Here is a 17,230-nt window from a genome sequence, read left to right on the forward strand (position 1 = left end):
TCTGAATTGGTTTCAAATGTATGTAACAGATCAAATGCACTTGTTTATATGGATAATATTCACAAATTACCGTTTTGCTCAAAAGACAGTACCTTATTTTTAAAGTAAACTTCAATAGGCAAGATGAATCCAGCGTATCCAGACTCTTCAATTTTATATGGTGGATCCTTACACACTGCAAGAGAAAGAGAGAGACTGTTAGTTAAATTGTAGCATGAAAAATTACCAATACTTTAAGCAATAAGGGACAAATAGGTGTGGAGCATTATGAATATAACCATGGCTATAGGGTGTTGTTAGGGACTGTACAACACCATGCTTGCAACCCCTTTAGTCGTAATATAGCTTGAGTGCATTTTGTAAAGTGGGTATTACATAGGAATAAAATGTACATAAATTGTATTAAGACATTTTATTAAGCAAATGCATCAAAAGAAAATAATGAAATTTACTTGAGGATCATAAAACCCAATTACACATTTTATTTGTTATGTTAACAGTGTGTCGCACATCAATGAAAACAACAATAACACTCATTAATGTTTATTATTAAGGGAAGTCATTTTTTGTGCGTGTTTCGGGGCCATTTCATTCTGCCGGTTTAACAAGAAACAATGTCATGAAGTGAGGTATATGCGTTCATTCGGACTCGGAGTGGTGATTGGCTGCCGTGGCTGGAGAGTACTTTCCATGTCATCAGTTTCTGAGCTTTTCTCCACATTACTCATGAGAATAAACTCTTCTAATCCAATCACTGCGCAGTATTACGCATGAGATCTCATTACAGCAGAGAACTCAGATGTGACAAGACCTCTGTCTGTTCAGCTTTGTGTTCGGACACGTGTCGCATGTTTTCCAACTACAGTAAAGCAAAAGTGTTTTTTGCATTTTCCCCATGAAGCGGTCAGAGCAGTCATGTTTTTCTTTTTTCAACACATGAAATATTTGACTAACTATATTTCATATGTACCAACATGAGAGCGGTTTCTGAGTTTAACACTCGCAGCGCGGATCACAGTTCATATCTGGACCGGAGCAAGCGTGTTTCAAGTTATGGACGTATATTTCACATACTCTAGTGCTCAAAACATAAACCAGCACATATGTGTATCATGGCTTACAGCTTATGAAAACCTTTTCACAATATTCTAAGTTTGAATTTGGGGTTTTCATAAGATGTAAGCCATAATCATCAAAATATCACAAATAAAGGCTTGAAATATCTCACTTTGCATGTAACGAGTCTATATAATATATAAGTTTCATCTTTTAAGTTGAATTATTGAAATAAATTAACTTTTACACAATATTAAAAAAAATTGAGTTTTACCTGTAGATCAGTAGCTCTAATGCGGACATTTCTAAGAATAATTTATCAAAACATATTTGATGCGTTTATGATAGTTATTAGTATTCTCTGATGATAAGAATTTTGTGCATTTGTTGTTGCATTCGTCTCCCCTCTTCCACCATAAACACTCCCACTTTTCCACAGCTTCACACGCACATTTCTTGAAATAAATCTGAGGTGTTAAAGGTTACATATTCAAATCAAGCATTGTTATTATTCAAGCAACATTATACGAGCCAAAAAGGCATATTAGGTGTTTCCTGGTAGAGCAATATGAGATTATATTCCTCATGACCTGGTGCATGAGCATCACTGGAGGAACAGTATATATTATATATATTCTTATATTGTTTATTACACATACACAAGTATTTTTACAGAAGTCTCTTGAGCTCACCAAGGCTGCATTTTTTTAAATCTAAAATACAGTAAAAACAGTAATATTGTTCCCATTTGAGCTGCCATTAATCCAGTCTTCAATGTCACATGATCCATCAGAAATAAAAATATATATCTCACACATAAATCAACTTTAAACAAATTGTCTTTATACATAATTAACCCTTTGTGAACATTAAACTTCATTGCCAAGTAAAAAATATATGGTGAAAAGTTGCAATAAACTCCACATCACCCCCATGTCTCAGGGAGGCGTTATAAAAAGGTTCATTGCCTCTCAAGGGAACTTATTAGTGTTTAGACTTGCAGTTTAAATGACCTGGAACGTGTGTGACATCTTCCCTGATTAACTGCATTATTTATATGTCTTTATGGCCAACTCCTTTGTGCAACATAAAAACAATGCGCTTCAATCTTGTTATTTTTAATTTATGGCCTTCATCAAGAGACACTACTTATAAAAATAATAAACTGCCAAAGCACATTTAGTTTTGCTTACACAAATCATTCATCATCATCATAATCATCTCAAAACACCAAACCTCAGCAGTGAATACATTTTCTGTGTCAACTCTTGTTACACAGAATCTGTGTGTGTGTGCGTGTGTGTGTGTGTGTGTGTGTGTGTGTGTGTGTGTGTGTGTGTGTGTGTGTGTGTGTTCCACACATGCCCGCGCACACGCACTTCAAGGTACAAAAGAAAAAACATCAGGCTTGGTCCCAATTAGTCACTTCAGGATAAACACCCAGTTTAGGTCAGGTGACGTCCCAGGGGAACACTTGTTTGTCTCGTTCTCCAAATCCCACAAGAGCTTCTTAACAGCATCACCAATTAGTCAACATGTACTGTTGAGCGTTAATGGATACAAGGACACCTGCAGACAACGTGAAATAAAAAGAGGAACTAGTTCTTTCCTTGCTGTCTCACAAATACGTTTTTGTTTGATAATTAACCTCAAATTCTCAAATGTTGCTGATTTGGTTCTCAAAAAATGCTGAAAAGAGTCTCCACAATTTTAGGCAGCAAAGATACGTTTTTAATTGGTTTAAAAGATGTATGGTATACATTAAAACATAGCCTTGAAGTCTTCTTCTGAACCGAAAATAACTAGTTCAACCAGGTAGTGGAAAAACTCAAGAAGCTCTCGTCATTTTCTCAGCATTGCTCTCGAAGGAAACTGACAAAGCTCAACATCAATCGGCATGCTGAGGTTGTAATAGCAACTGATCCCCTTCCCCCCCTCAGGCTATGGGACGACTTTAATGGCTAGACGATGACTGACCTCAAGCCTAAGGTCGCCGGATCCCAAAACAGCGTCCGCTAAACAAATATTACAGAGATTGATTGCCGTGTCGGGTCACGTTTAGTTATCGTCTCTTGAAAGGGTCTGTTTAGTATGGTGCATTCATTCGATCCCGCCACCGGCAGTGAGAAGAGAGAAAACTATTATAGGGTGTTTTGCTTGTAAGATGCTTTCTCTCCTGTGTGGGATTTCTTAGCTATTCAAAACACTTTAACAAGCATAACTCTCCAAACTCAAGTGGTATATATATGCTCTTGCGGGAGGCTTCGGTTTTTTGTTTGTTGCAGTTACTCAGACAGGCACACTTACAGTATTTTGGAGATTTAGCATGCAACTCTTTCTTAGGACAAGTGCATCATTTTGTATTAATTTAGCGTCACCTCTGAAAGTCGATGCAAAAATAAACCGTGGCCATGTTGTGCTTTTCAAACACTGCCTAAAACCTGGATATGAGTTTGCATTTTAGCACATCCGTGTCCATCGTCCTGAAGTCAATGTGTTTTTTGAATGGGCTTTTGGTTAAATAAGGTCTGTGCTGAACACAAGCTCAATAGTGGGCGATATGACCAAATTCTTAGATCACGATATGAGCAATTTTATTTCACAACAACGATATAGTAAATTCTTATTAAACTGAAGAGCAGTGAGAGATTCTATGTTGTTTGATTAACATTAAGAGACATGGATGTCACTTTAAGACCGAATGCACAGATCCAATATACTGTCACACATCCATTTTTTTTTTACGTTTCGGTTTACATTCACTTAAGACATAAATGACTGTGTTTACGATGATATGAAGCATGTGTATTAAACCGTTCAAGCCCAATAAGGCGGCAAAAATGACTCAAGAGCTCTAAGCTTCAAGTGCACGAGTCTCTCTGACAGCGCGAGTATAGCCAAATGAGTTGTCTTTTGCTGCTTATTGTGCTTCAACAGTTTAAAATCACTTGTTTTTAAAAACACGCGCAGCACAGCAATGTCACGTGAGCGTAAACGCAATAGAGGCGATAGTCCAAAATCTCTACCGGTTGACAAATCTCTACAGATATATCGCCCACCCCTACTCAAGAAGACATTTTTACGTTTTATTCTATCGCATACAATACATCAGTAATACCCTCTTTACCCAAGTCAGTGGCTAAATGGGACTAAAGAGGATGTCTGGGATGTTAAACGTCATCAGCCGAACAGGTAAATCTGCTCACTAGTGCTTTCACAGCCTCGTTTGGGTTTATGATTGCGCTCTAGCAAACTATTATAACTCTCGAACTTTCAGGGAAAATGTTTCAAACAAAGATGGAAAGAGTTGTGCAGCTTAGTGATGGTGACATTGAGGTCATGTGCGTAAGAATCATAAGCTTTTTGTTAGTCGCAGACCTTATTTCCTGCAATAATCCAAAAGCCAATGGAAAAATCCTATTGGGCTTTTGTCGAGGGAACCAGGGTGATGCCGACTTCTGGGTTGGCCTACAAAAATACGTCAGTACTACAGTACTCTAAACATCAACTTCTGGCTCAACCAACGGTGTGAGTTTGGAGTGCCGCTTGGCATTAAGGTGATTGGCTCATAAAAATTTCTGAAAAAAAAAAAAGAAAAAGTAGGCTAGTCTTCACGCTAGCCATGCAAAACTGCATGTCGTGGGCTAAAATATCACACACACACACCTCTTACTCAGGCAACAAATCACACAGTGATGCCAACTATGAACTCCACAATAAACTAAATGTAAATTACCAGGAACATTTGTATTATTTATTATGATTAGAAATAGGCTAAGCTGAAAATTTCCATTTGACATAAAAGGCCATGGAAAGTTGACATGACATGTATTGTGCTGCATTTCAAAACTGTAGTAATTATACTAATTCATTTATACTAATTGTGCATGTAGCTTTATTGACAAAACTAAATATTTATACTTGAAAAAAACTTTAATATTAACAAGAAAGTTGAACTTTATTGCAAATAATGTAATGCAGAAGCCCTACTGTTAAGAATGTTGGGGGTATATATATATAAACTCTCACTCTATTGTTCATTATGAATTCATGTTTATTCATAATAATGAATAATATAAAAAATGTAACATTATACTTTGTTAGGTCATGATACCTAATGCATTAAAAGTGTTGTAAAGTATTACCAATTTAATCAGTGTTACATAAAACTGCAGGGATGGTAAAAAACTAAAGAAAATTGTGACTTCTGAAAACACACACATACATACGTGTGTGTGTGTGTGTGTGTATGTGTATATATATATATATATATATACAGTGCTATGCATAAGTTTAGACACCCATGCTAAAGTTGACTAAAAAGAGGAATAAAAAAAATCATCTTTTGGAAATTGAACTTAATGCCTTAATTTAAAAAAATAGGAAAAATCCAACCTTTAAGGACACCAATTTTCTTTGTGAATGAATAATGTATCGTAAATAAATACATTTTCTTCCTTAAAATGCAGGGTGCATAAGTTTGGACAACCCTATGTTAAATTCCCATAGAGGCAGGCAGATTTTTATTTTTAAAGGCCAGTTACTTCATGGATCCAGGATACTATACATCCTGATAAAGTTCCCTTGGCCTTTGGAATTAAAATAGCCCCACATCATCACATATCCTTCACCATACCTAGAGATTGGCATGGTTTTATTTCAGTTAGCCTAACAGCTGGTTTGATTTGCATTGAGAGATGATCTTATGGAAAGTACTCCATGCCACTCTAGGTATGGTGGAGGGTGTGTGATGATGTGGGGATATTTTAATTCCAAAGGCCAAGGGAACTTTATCAGGATGTATAGTATCCTGGATCCATGAAGTAACTGGCCTTTAAAAATAAAAATCTGCCTGCCTCTATGGGAATTTAACATAGGGTTGTCCAAACTTATGCACCCTGTATTTTAAGGAAGATTTTTTTTTTATTTACGATACATTATTAATTCACAAAGAAAATTGTTGTCCTTAAAGGTTGGATTTTTCCTATTTTTTTAAATTAAGGCATTAAGATCAATTTCCAAAAGATGATTTTTTATTCCTCTTTTTAGTCAACTTTAGCATGGGTGTCTAAACTTATGCATAGCACTGTATATACACACACACACACACATGTGTGTGTGTGTTTTCCATTTATACATTTTTAACCTAAAACATTGATGTTGATAAAAATTAATGTCTATGGACACTTTGCGTGTAAACTACCCACTTTTTCCAATCTGGAAATCAGTAAAACATTTCAAATCTCATGGAAACCCCTTATCTGCCACACTTACCCTTAGGAAACGTCATACACTACCTGCTGAATACAGGTTAGAAAAAGGTGAGGATGTAGGATAAAGTAGATCTACCTCAGAAGAAAACAGAACTAAACTTGAAATCTGTCTGGTTGTTATCTCAGCTCTAGATCTTTTGCTTAAGATGAAAAGGTCATTTTACACAGGGGATGGGGGGATGGGGGGGGGGGGGGGGGTTGTAGGAGTGAAGCACTAGACAGACTGTAGGAGTGAAGTGCACAATACACTCATTGACCTCCAAGAGGAACTCAGCCAACAGCTACAGCAGGACCAGAACAGAGAATGAACTGCACAATTTTTATTGAAAAAGGCCAAGAAGAGTTTTTTCTCTCCTTTGCACAAACACACACACACACACACTCACATACAGCATGCCAATTATAAAACAATGCCAGTCAGAATGCATTTGCCCTTTTCCTGAGACTGGGTCATAACGAGGGGCAGCCGGAAGACACTGAGCCAAATTATAGAGGAAAAAAGAAAAGAAAAAAAGAATCTTGCAACAAAAAGACACTTCAAACCACAGCACAGTCAGTCTGCCTAAACTAACCGACTTAATCTGCATTGCCTTGCTTAAAGAATCCTTAAAGGGAGAGTTCACCCAAAAACTCTCATCAATTACTCACCCTCATGTCATTCCAAACAATTAAGACTAATTCATTTTCGAAACACAAATGAAGATATTTTTAAGGAAATCTGAGAGATTTCTGTCCCTCCAGTGATACCTACGCAACTTGACATTTTGACGCTTCAAAAAGTTAATAAAGTGATTGTAAAACTAATCCATATGAATCAAGCGGTTTAGTCCAAATTTTCTGAAGAGACTGATTTATTTGATGAACAGACTGAATTTAGGCTTTTATTCACATATAATCATTAATAAAAACACACATCAGTTGTGGTAAACGGAAGCTCAAGCATGTTCGCTTGATGTGCGTGAACCAATGAGGTTCAATCCTGTGTTGCGCATCACGCTTGAGCTTCTGCAGGAACCAATGAGGTTCATTCTCGTGTTACGCATCACGTTTGAGCTTCTGCAGGAACCAATGAGGTTCATTCTCGTGTTACGCATCACGCTTGAGCTTCTGCAGGAACCAATGAGGTTCATTCTCGCACGTCAAGCAAGTTCGGTTGATCTTCTGTTTATGTTCGCTGATCAAAGTTTATAATGTGAATAAAAGCCTACATTCAATCTGTTCATCACATAAAGCAAGTGTCTCTTCAGAAACTTTGTATGATTTAATTATAATTCACGGTTCAGTCCAATCAAACACTACTGATTCCTAGTACATTTCTCCACAATATCCAGTCATGGTAACACGAAGGGCTTGTGGGAAGAGAATTTCACTTGGTCTCAGATTACAATCTCATATCTGACCTAAAGACTCCTCAGAACGATATACCTGCAGCATAAACAATCCCACTTACCAGCGGACCACCTGCACAGGGTTCAACCCAGGCCAAAACCACAGTGCTCAAGCCATAAATCCCCCTTCATGCTGATAAAATATAAAATGTAACCCAGAAATTATTAACAGGGATTTACTGTTGAAAATCAAATCAGTGCAGCCAGACACAAAAGAAGTTGTGTTACTAATGCAAGCCCTGTATGCATTACCCAGAACACATCTGCAATGTCTTACATAGAGAGCAATGTCCACCAGCTGTAGAACAAACCCATATTTTTTAGACAAATATTTTAAAATTATGCTTTCATGAAGGCAAATTCCAAATGACTTACATTTATTTTAAATTACAAATATTTATACATTTATGTCAGAAACTATGATTAATTACAAATATATTATTATTTCAAAAATAGGAAATAATTGCAATATTTTAATTATTAATACAAGTTTATTCATTTATTAATAAAAGTTTATTAATTTACTAATAAAAGTTTAATAATGTATTTATAAAAGTGTATTCATTTATTAATAAAAGTTTAGTCATTCTAAATATATTCTGTCAATGTCATATGAAGAAATAAGTGAACATTATAATATTGCATGTTCCAATATAATGTTCCAATAAAATTGTGAAAGTGTGAAAATCAGACTTCTATCCCTTGCATTCTTGCTTTTTCACATTTAATTAAATAAGACAGTGGAGGCATATACCATGATTCAAATCTATGGAAAGCCAATACATTTTTTATTTATTTATTAATTTATTTTTTATATGAGGCAAGCTTAATGAGGACCTGCACAATATGTTCCACAGTTTAGATAATCACCTGCCTAAGTCAGAAGGTCACCATGCTTCACAGATTACTGGACTATTGAGGCGATTGCATTCGGAGCTAATCAACCCAGTAGCTTAAGTGCGACAAATGTAGCATTAAGTTGTCACAACAGCTAACTGTTGTATTCCTGAATCTTTTAATTTGCTCAGCAAGAAGGACCAGAACCATTGAGGTGGCCGCAGCCTCATTAAAGACACGGCGGTAGCTTGCGATCGCAGTGCCCTTGCTGTGACTCAAGACTCATAAAATCCTCCCATTCATTTTCATTAGAGTGCTGGCTGACCTGGAATAACAAATCATTTGTGATGTGAAATGGGTCGGTCCATAATTGGTCCCAGACTCGAGCGCAATATTGACAGCAGCCAAACTCTCGGTAAGACCCTACCGCTATACTCAAAGTAATGGTGACCCGTCCCGCACTGACTTCCAGACAGTGCTTGAATTGACCTCGCCTCTTTTTATTACTACAGGAAATCTCGGATATCATTAGCCAGCATTTGAGCATTGTTAGATGCTTTTTCCAATCAAATATATTAGGTTTTAGCAGGTGCCATGAGAATGCGGACTGAAAAAGATTAGGCAGTGCACTGCTGGTTTAAATGGGAGGTTAAACCTCATTTGGACGGTTTGGAGAATTAGTGCGATGAAAGAAACAACAAAGCATTTGAGGTGGTGAGTCTTTAGCCGTTCAAGACAGAGCTCTCATACGGTCGACCAAACACAATATGTGCTTACTATCAGCTTAAGACAACCTGCCTGAACCTGTAAGCAGAATTTACGAAAATGACAAAGAGGTTGTGAGGAAACCAATAAAACGCAACTAAAGCTGCATAAGTGATGTCTGTCCTGCTATCACCGGCTCGGTTTCATCCATTATCCTTTTTTTTGTGCACATTTTGGCATATAGCATAAAAAAAAAAGAATAAATGCTGGATGGAAAAGCCAAGATGTGCATATGTTATAAAAATGCACATAAAATAAGTAGGCTATGCACTCAATTGAGGCAGATACATTTTTTTATCTGATAAGACGACATGCGCATAAACTATGATGGAAACACATTTACCAAATAAATCCCTTGATGAGCAAAAAAAATTAATCACGTGACTGCCTAACTGGACTAACCAGTGGATCAATTTCATCGCACAGCATCTCAAATGTTGGTTTGATCATTCTGAAATCTCTGAGTCAGAAGCGTCTCACAGGATTGTTCACAGACACCAGCATACGCACGCAAGAGAACATGACAGTGTTTGTTGTGTTTCATCCGTGCGCTCTGAGACGCAAGTAATTTATGATGGAGGGGAAAATAAGTAGTCACATTTTTTTTGCAGCCACTTCCATTTTTATTACAGATATTTTGCGAAACATTTCCCCAAAAAGTGACGATTGAGTTCTCTTGAACGTGTGATGGAAACGCTGATTTATTCGCAAATGTTTTATGCGAGATTCCAATTTTGTGCATAATTTAACACAGTCAGTGAGAAAGAAGGTTTGGTCTATATATGTACTGTCTAAAGGCACTGCAGACTTTTTTTTTTAAATGGACAAATATTAAAAATCTGGCCAATAAGCCAATAATTATCTTCATGTTATGGCCGATAACTGATAATTGGCAGATATTAAAATTCTAAATTCTAAAACCAATTTTGTCTAAACATATTAAAACTAAATACTAAAATTAATCGTTTTAAAAGCCACAAGAGAATTCATTACAATGTGCAGTATGAAAAATGGATATTGATTTTGAGATTTACTTCATTTAAGAGTGTTTTTAAATATTATCTTTAAGTGAACATTAAAAGGTACACTGTGTAGTTTTTTATTAGCTAAAATCAATGTCTTTATTCATAGATATGACCTCATTGGTGTAAAATTACCTCTGCCAATGATCTGACTTATCCTCGTAAGCGAATAATTTCTTATCTTTATTTACATGGGACGGGCAAGTCCAAGGAGGTTTCCATATCGTTCTGCCATCTTGAAAAACTATAATTGCAGCGAGGGACAAAAAGCACTAGTCTACCTCAACGCGTTTCCACGATGCGTTTTCGTATATAGACAGCTACAGCCAGGCAGAATGACTTGTTGGGTTGATGATGTTAGACAGTGGCCTCCAGTCATTGATGAAGGTACAAACGATCTTACAGATTATTTATGAAAATAGCTTGGCAATAACTATGTTAGCTAGGCTAACGTTAGCTAACGAGGAAACTATAAAAAGATCTGTCCATTTGGCAACAATAAATAAATGAATGACATCAAATAAACGAATTCCTGTTTTTCATTTGTGTCCATTATTTATCTAATTTTCACATTGCAAAAGGCAAGGGTAAGGTACAGCTAGAAAGTATACATAATATCGACAAATTAGTGTTTTTAAACATGGAAAGAGGTCAATATAACAGCAGAACAGTGTCACATAACGTTACATTTAGCTCAGGAAAGCCATTTAATGACCATAGCATGTTAATTGAATAGAAAAAAATAGCTATACACTGTAAAAAATGTGGCTGCGATTAGTTAAAATTTGTTGAGATAACTTAAATATCCAACTTAACCAAACTAAACTAAAGTTAACTAAACTTAATATTTTAAGTCAAGCTTGAACACATACTTTTTAAAGTTGAAACAATGTTGGATTCTAAGTTGTGCTAAATAATCGCAGCAATTTTTTTTACAGTGTAGAGAGGAGATTTTGCTGAGCACTATATTACATATTTATTATATTTTATGTAACTCACAACGTTTACTCTTCCAAATTGAAATTTTACCGCCGCCATTGAAACAATTGATAACGGAACATGTTTTCCCACTCGACATTATAAAAGTTACACGTTAGTGACAGTCGTAAATCGCGGGCTGTTTATTCCAGTGGACGCAAGTTGCAACTAAACCAATAGGAGGCAATGGCGCAACGCTACCCAGCAACAGCTCAGTTATGGCGCCCGCTTACTTCCGGTAGTTTCGCCGGATTCGTCTATAGGCAGCATAACGTATAATTAAACTCGAAGTGCTTTTGGAAGACATGTTGTCATAGCTTCTTGGTACATAACGGCTACCGTAGTTGCAACACGCGTTTGAAAAAGCGAGGCGCTAGAGAGCACTATTCGTTTGTATGCAAAATACAATTTCACCGCTAGATGGGAGAAATTCCTACACAGTGTACCTTTAAGTGACGGCAATGGTAATCGAAATGTAAAAATAGCAGAAAGGAGCATTACTATTAAATATCCTAAATTGTCCAATGTGGATAAATTAAAAATCACTAATATCAGCCAATAACTGCTAAATTGTACCAATATACTGTGCATCCCAATATAAATTACATATGAATTGTTTTCCCCAAGTAAAAAGATGAATGTAAATGGTTAGACATGCATAAAGGTGGTCTCGTTGCAGAGTTTGCCATATGGGACCACTGTGTTCACACACACAAAGGTGTAAATCGACACCTACCGCATGGGAACCACTGAATGTCAAAGAACCACCAAGGTCTCAGGTTCTTTTGGGCATGGTGGTTCACTCTCATTCATCATTTTCACAGGACATGGCTTGAATACACTGTAGCCTGTTTTCCTGAACATGTCATCCTGCATAAACGAGGGATTCAGCACGGAGAAAAGCTCTCTTCAGACCCCCATCATCCAAAACCACCGCATTAACATCTGCTTCTCAAGTACCCTGCCCCCATGGAGCAACACTTCAGCCTGCCATTTCCCAGCTGTGCTTTCTCAAACACGCAATTCAAAACAAGGGGAAAAACTGACCCTGGATCTTTTGCTCACTTTCAAGGCATGTTTTTCAAATGCATTTCGGCAGTGCCAAGGCACCGTGGGTCATGGAAAACGCCCAGCTTAGTAAAGATTCCCCAGATGCCAACTTGAAACAACGAGCGATGACCCTCTCCCTCTGCGCTTTTCAACAAACAGTCCACTCGGTTGAATTCCAGCGAGCGGTGAAAATCGTCCTGGTGTGTAGTCAAGAGCGGCTCTGCTTGCAATTACAGCTGCTTGAGGCCCTCACTCGAGCGTGAGCCTTGACACTAGTGCCGTTTGTACTTCGTTCTGTGTGCGGGTCTGTTCAGCATTCACTGCAGACGAATGGGTGAAGCGATGAGACGCTATAGTCAACAGCCATCATAAATAACTATATGTTGTGACAATTTTATGTTAATGACTTTGAATATATGGGGGAAATTATGCTTCTATTTACACAAGCAGACACAAAAGGTAGAACTCAGCGTACAACAGTTTTGTAATGTTAGGGATCAATACCAAAGAACAACAGCATTTAGTTTTACAATACATTTTTAACATTAAAGAAGATACACTACACCGTTCAAACATTTCTGGTCATTAAGTGTCACCAAGGCTGCATTTTTTAAAATAAAAAATACAATTATGTTGTGAAATATTACCACAATTTAAAATAACGGTAATTTATTTCTATGATATTTCATCATTACTCCAGTAATCAGTGTCACATGATCCTTCAGAAATCATTCTGATTTGCTGCTCAAGAAACATTTATCAATGTGGAAAACAGTGTGTGTGTGTGTGTGTGTGTGTGTGTGTGTGTGTGTGTGTGTGTGTGTGTGTGTGTGTGTGTGTGTGTGTGTGTGTGTGTGTGTGTACACTCCAAACTTTTAAATGGTAATTATGTTTTTTGGTAAAAAAATAAAATTTGTATATTAGATATTATAAACAAACATGAATAAATAATAGTATATTTATAAAAAAATACTATTGAACTGCATGTTCACAAACTTTATTGTAAACTGTTTCTGACACTGCACTCAAAACAAAGTTTGCGAAGTCTAATCCGCCGCTGGTTCTTTTAAGATTTTCCTATGGGCTTTTATAATGGGGTTTTCCAATTTATGAGTAAAATAAAGTCTGTGGTAAACATTGACGTTTTGTTCTACAACATAAACTGCACACACACCCCAAGCGGTCTTATCTAGTTACTTATTAAAAACGTACGTTTTCAAAAATGACCATAACTGCTTCAAAATGTGTGTTTCCGCTATGGGAGTGTGTCATTTACATTGTAGAACAAAACGTCAAAGTACAGTCAAGTTATGTTTACTACAGGCTTTATTTTACTCAACCCCATTATAAAAACTTAGAGGAAAATCTCAAAGGAACCAGCAGCGAATAAGCCTGCATCACTCTATGGTCACAGGCCACAAACATACGCTACTCTATCCAAGTACACAAACACAGACATGAATGCTTGGATGCATCGCAAGTGTGCAGTAGACTGTAACATGCATTACTGGGTGTCTGCATGGCTGAAAGATTTTGTTTTCACATGCACTACGTTGTAGGCTATGTAGAAAATCATAAAAATATTTTCTTAATGAGGAAGAAAACAAGCTAAAGTGTTAAAATACAGACAAAAGTTAAAGGCTAAACCCACATACGAGTCAGTGCTGCTTGCGAGGCAGGGTTTTAATGTCTTCAGGTTGACTTCAGCAGCATCCAAATTCATTCCAAGACTCTAAATAGCATTGCATTGATTGTGGTTATCAGCTTTACAGGATGATTACAAAACAAGCAAGTCATGCAATAAATGGAAGAAAGTAGAGACGATAAGACAAACCGGAGTTGTGCTTGCTGAAATCATCTTTCAACTCAATCAGATTGCAAGATTTGTATGGACCTCAGCAGGCAGCACTACACAAAATTTACAACAACAGAGAGACATGGTTTTCCTGCATTGACTATATTTTGGCGGCCGCCAAACATAATATTTGTCCCACAAAGATTTATTTGATCATTTAATGTGACGATATCTGCCCTGTACTGGTACCCGCTCATAGCCGGCTGCTTTAAAGCGCTCTCGTGAGTGTTTGCGCTCTGTGAAGAACGTCAAAGGTTTCCATTTACCACGTGTTTTTTCAGCCTTGAGCTTTGTAGCCAATCACAGACATAACTGTTGAGCATGTGAACGCAGTGGCCAATCAGGTGCATTTAAATTAGTCAGAATCCAAGTTCTGCATGCTCACGAATCCTTTAATTATAACCAACAAAGTATACTGTCAATAAGAGATTTGTAGCACGGCGTAGACCGCTTCATTGATTATAAAGAGTTTTCGCAAGGGTGCAGCTGTGTGTACTTCGCGTTGTAATTTGCTTCAATGGTCATGCCAGTGATCTTTGCTCGTTTTCTGTAGATAATCTATATTTTCCATGCTGATGACTACACATTGCTGGATTTACAAGTGCGATTGACCGTGATTACCATAGAAATGTATGGAACAAAACAATCTGATACTGCATGACAAATGATATGTCATTTTATTCAAAACAGTTGCTCAGTGACTTTTTACATATATTTTGACAGAATTTTTTTATAGACAGTTTTAAGGGCTTTATTTTATGATCTGTCCTGACATTTCATGAATAAACAGGATAAGTTAATATTATAAACTGCCTCTTTGCTTTTATTGTCAGTAATGGGCTCGCGGTTCACATGGGTAACCAACACTTGTGTGTGTGTGTGTGTGGATGGCCTTGTTCAACGGCCATCACTGAAGACCTTTTTTGACCCAGGAAAAACCCTGAGAGAGCAAGCATCAAAATACATATTTCCCAAACTATGTGGCTACATAATACATGCTCCTTGAAGCATAAGAACTGGAAATAAAACTAAACATGCACAGACTCCGAGGCACCCAAACCCTATATCTTCTAAATGTGAATGCGTAAGAATTGAAACAAGCCCTCACAGAAATTCACGAACCCTTAACAAATGCAGTTTCCTGCTCTATCTCTAATGTGTGTTCAGGGTATAATTTTACTCGCAGACATAATGAGTCAATAAAATGCATTGTGGTACGAGTAGTATTCCAACAAGACAATAAAACCTTAGCAGCCAGACAGAGTAAATAACAATAAAACATTTCTACCCGTGACTAAAGGACACAGCATTCCCGTTTGACTTTAACTATTCAACCACAGCCAAACCTGGGAATCAAGGTCTAAATCCCAGTAATTGACAATTAGGGGTTGCGAAATAGCAACATCGCAAGGGGTGACGCGGGGGGGGGGGGGGGGGGGGGGGGGGAGATTGATGTTGATAATAATTATTAATTATTATCATTAATAATAATATTATTAGTGTTTTTCTGTTTATTGTTGTTTTTATATTAGTGTTATTATTATTGGTGTTTCATTAATAATAATATTATTAGTGTTTTTGTTGTTATTATTAATGCTCAGACTTGCAGAAGATAATATTTGACACATGGCACTGATAATTCAACCAAATACAAAGTATGCTTTTTACCTGACATATTTGAAAGACAGATGCAATGATTAATGCATGGCCATGGATATTATAAAATATGACATGATTTTAAAAGTGACTTATAACATCGACTATACAATACACTTTAATTTATTTAGTGCTAATAAAATTATTAAGCCTATTTGGAGAGAGAGATGTTTATAATGTAACAATGTCAGTCATCGTGTGATAGACTACTTGTTCTGAGCAGGTGTTGTCAGTGAACAGGCTGTAAAACTGTTGGCTAAGTTACAGCAACTCATGAAAAACTGATGGTAATTATCTGGGAAACATTTTCTAACAGCAGTCAAGTTGTCATTGTTTGTGTCAAACAAGTTGTGAATTTGTTGTAACATTAAAACAGGAGATCATGAGGAGATCCAGTGTTTTCCTCTGTGTCTGTGGGTGAACGAAACTTTCGGAAGATCATGTGAACAATTCCTTTTTTCCCCATTGGTTGTTACGTTAAATCTTACCCAGATACAATAGTACTATTTTCTGATTGGCTATTTTGTAGCCCCTTTCTTTTTTTTGATTGGCTGTTAAGTGGCAGGCTCAACTAAGAACTCCAGGGGTGACGCGTCGCGGCGACGACGCGCTTGTTTCCTGCCGGGTCCATAGTGACAGCGGTGCGGCCAGAGAAGTTTTGGGCGCTGCGGCATATTAAATATATTATAAAGTTTTTCCGCGTGAGAAATACAATGTGTGGCGGGAGTGCGTGACAAAAGACTGAAATGAGTGACTGTCACGCTCAATGCGTGACACTTGAGAGCCCTGCCCATTAATAGGCACCATACTAAGGTGATTAGTTGTGGGGTAAAATTTATAGGTTTCTCATTAAAATGACATTTGAAAAAGCTCTGACTTGACTGATTTAAACTATTCTATTTCCTGCATGGGGCTTTTTTCACCTCACCGCAGAAAGCCATGCAGCTTGTCAAGGCTTTGTTTCCCAAAGGTAGACTATATTTTAGCACCAGCTGTGCTGTCATCAACCCGTCTTCAGCAAAAAAAGGGCTGTTATGCTCTTATATTGTGTTCTTTGAGCTTTCTACTAGTCTCAAAAATCACTTAGTAATCTGAAAAAAAAGATCCTGTTTAAATGAAGGAAAACAGATCCCAGATACAGGAATTTCTCAGGAGACAGTTGCTTGCTTACCGATAAAACGGTTTCAGAGAAGCCGAACAGAAGGAGCGTCTTACTGCACCACATGAGGCAAACAAAAACAGTGGTCATAATGTGAAAAAAGCAAGGGATGGTGAAATTTTGGCACTGTTATGGCCAAATCTACCCACTTTTCTATAGTTCTCTCATTATTTTGCCGCCTCATTGCTTTT

The 17,230-nt window shown here is 37.1% G+C and overlaps 1 protein-coding gene across 3 annotated transcripts in view; it reads right to left on the reverse strand.

Moving 5' to 3' along the window:
• The window catches only part of mllt3 (MLLT3 super elongation complex subunit), a 57,803-nt gene that overhangs the window by 23,572 nt on the left and 17,001 nt on the right, over window positions 1-17,230 (reverse strand). For all 3 annotated transcript variants that reach the window (XM_079600063.1, XM_079600061.1, XM_079600062.1), the window contains exon 3: window positions 93-175. In XM_079600063.1, coding sequence (XP_079456189.1) covers window positions 93-175 — 83 coding nt within the window. The remainder of the gene's footprint in view (window positions 1-92; window positions 176-17,230) is intronic.

The sequence above is a fragment of the Phoxinus phoxinus genome (genome assembly GCF_949152265.1).
Source record: "Phoxinus phoxinus genome assembly, chromosome: 2".
Taxonomy (NCBI): Eukaryota; Metazoa; Chordata; class Actinopteri; order Cypriniformes; family Leuciscidae; genus Phoxinus; species Phoxinus phoxinus.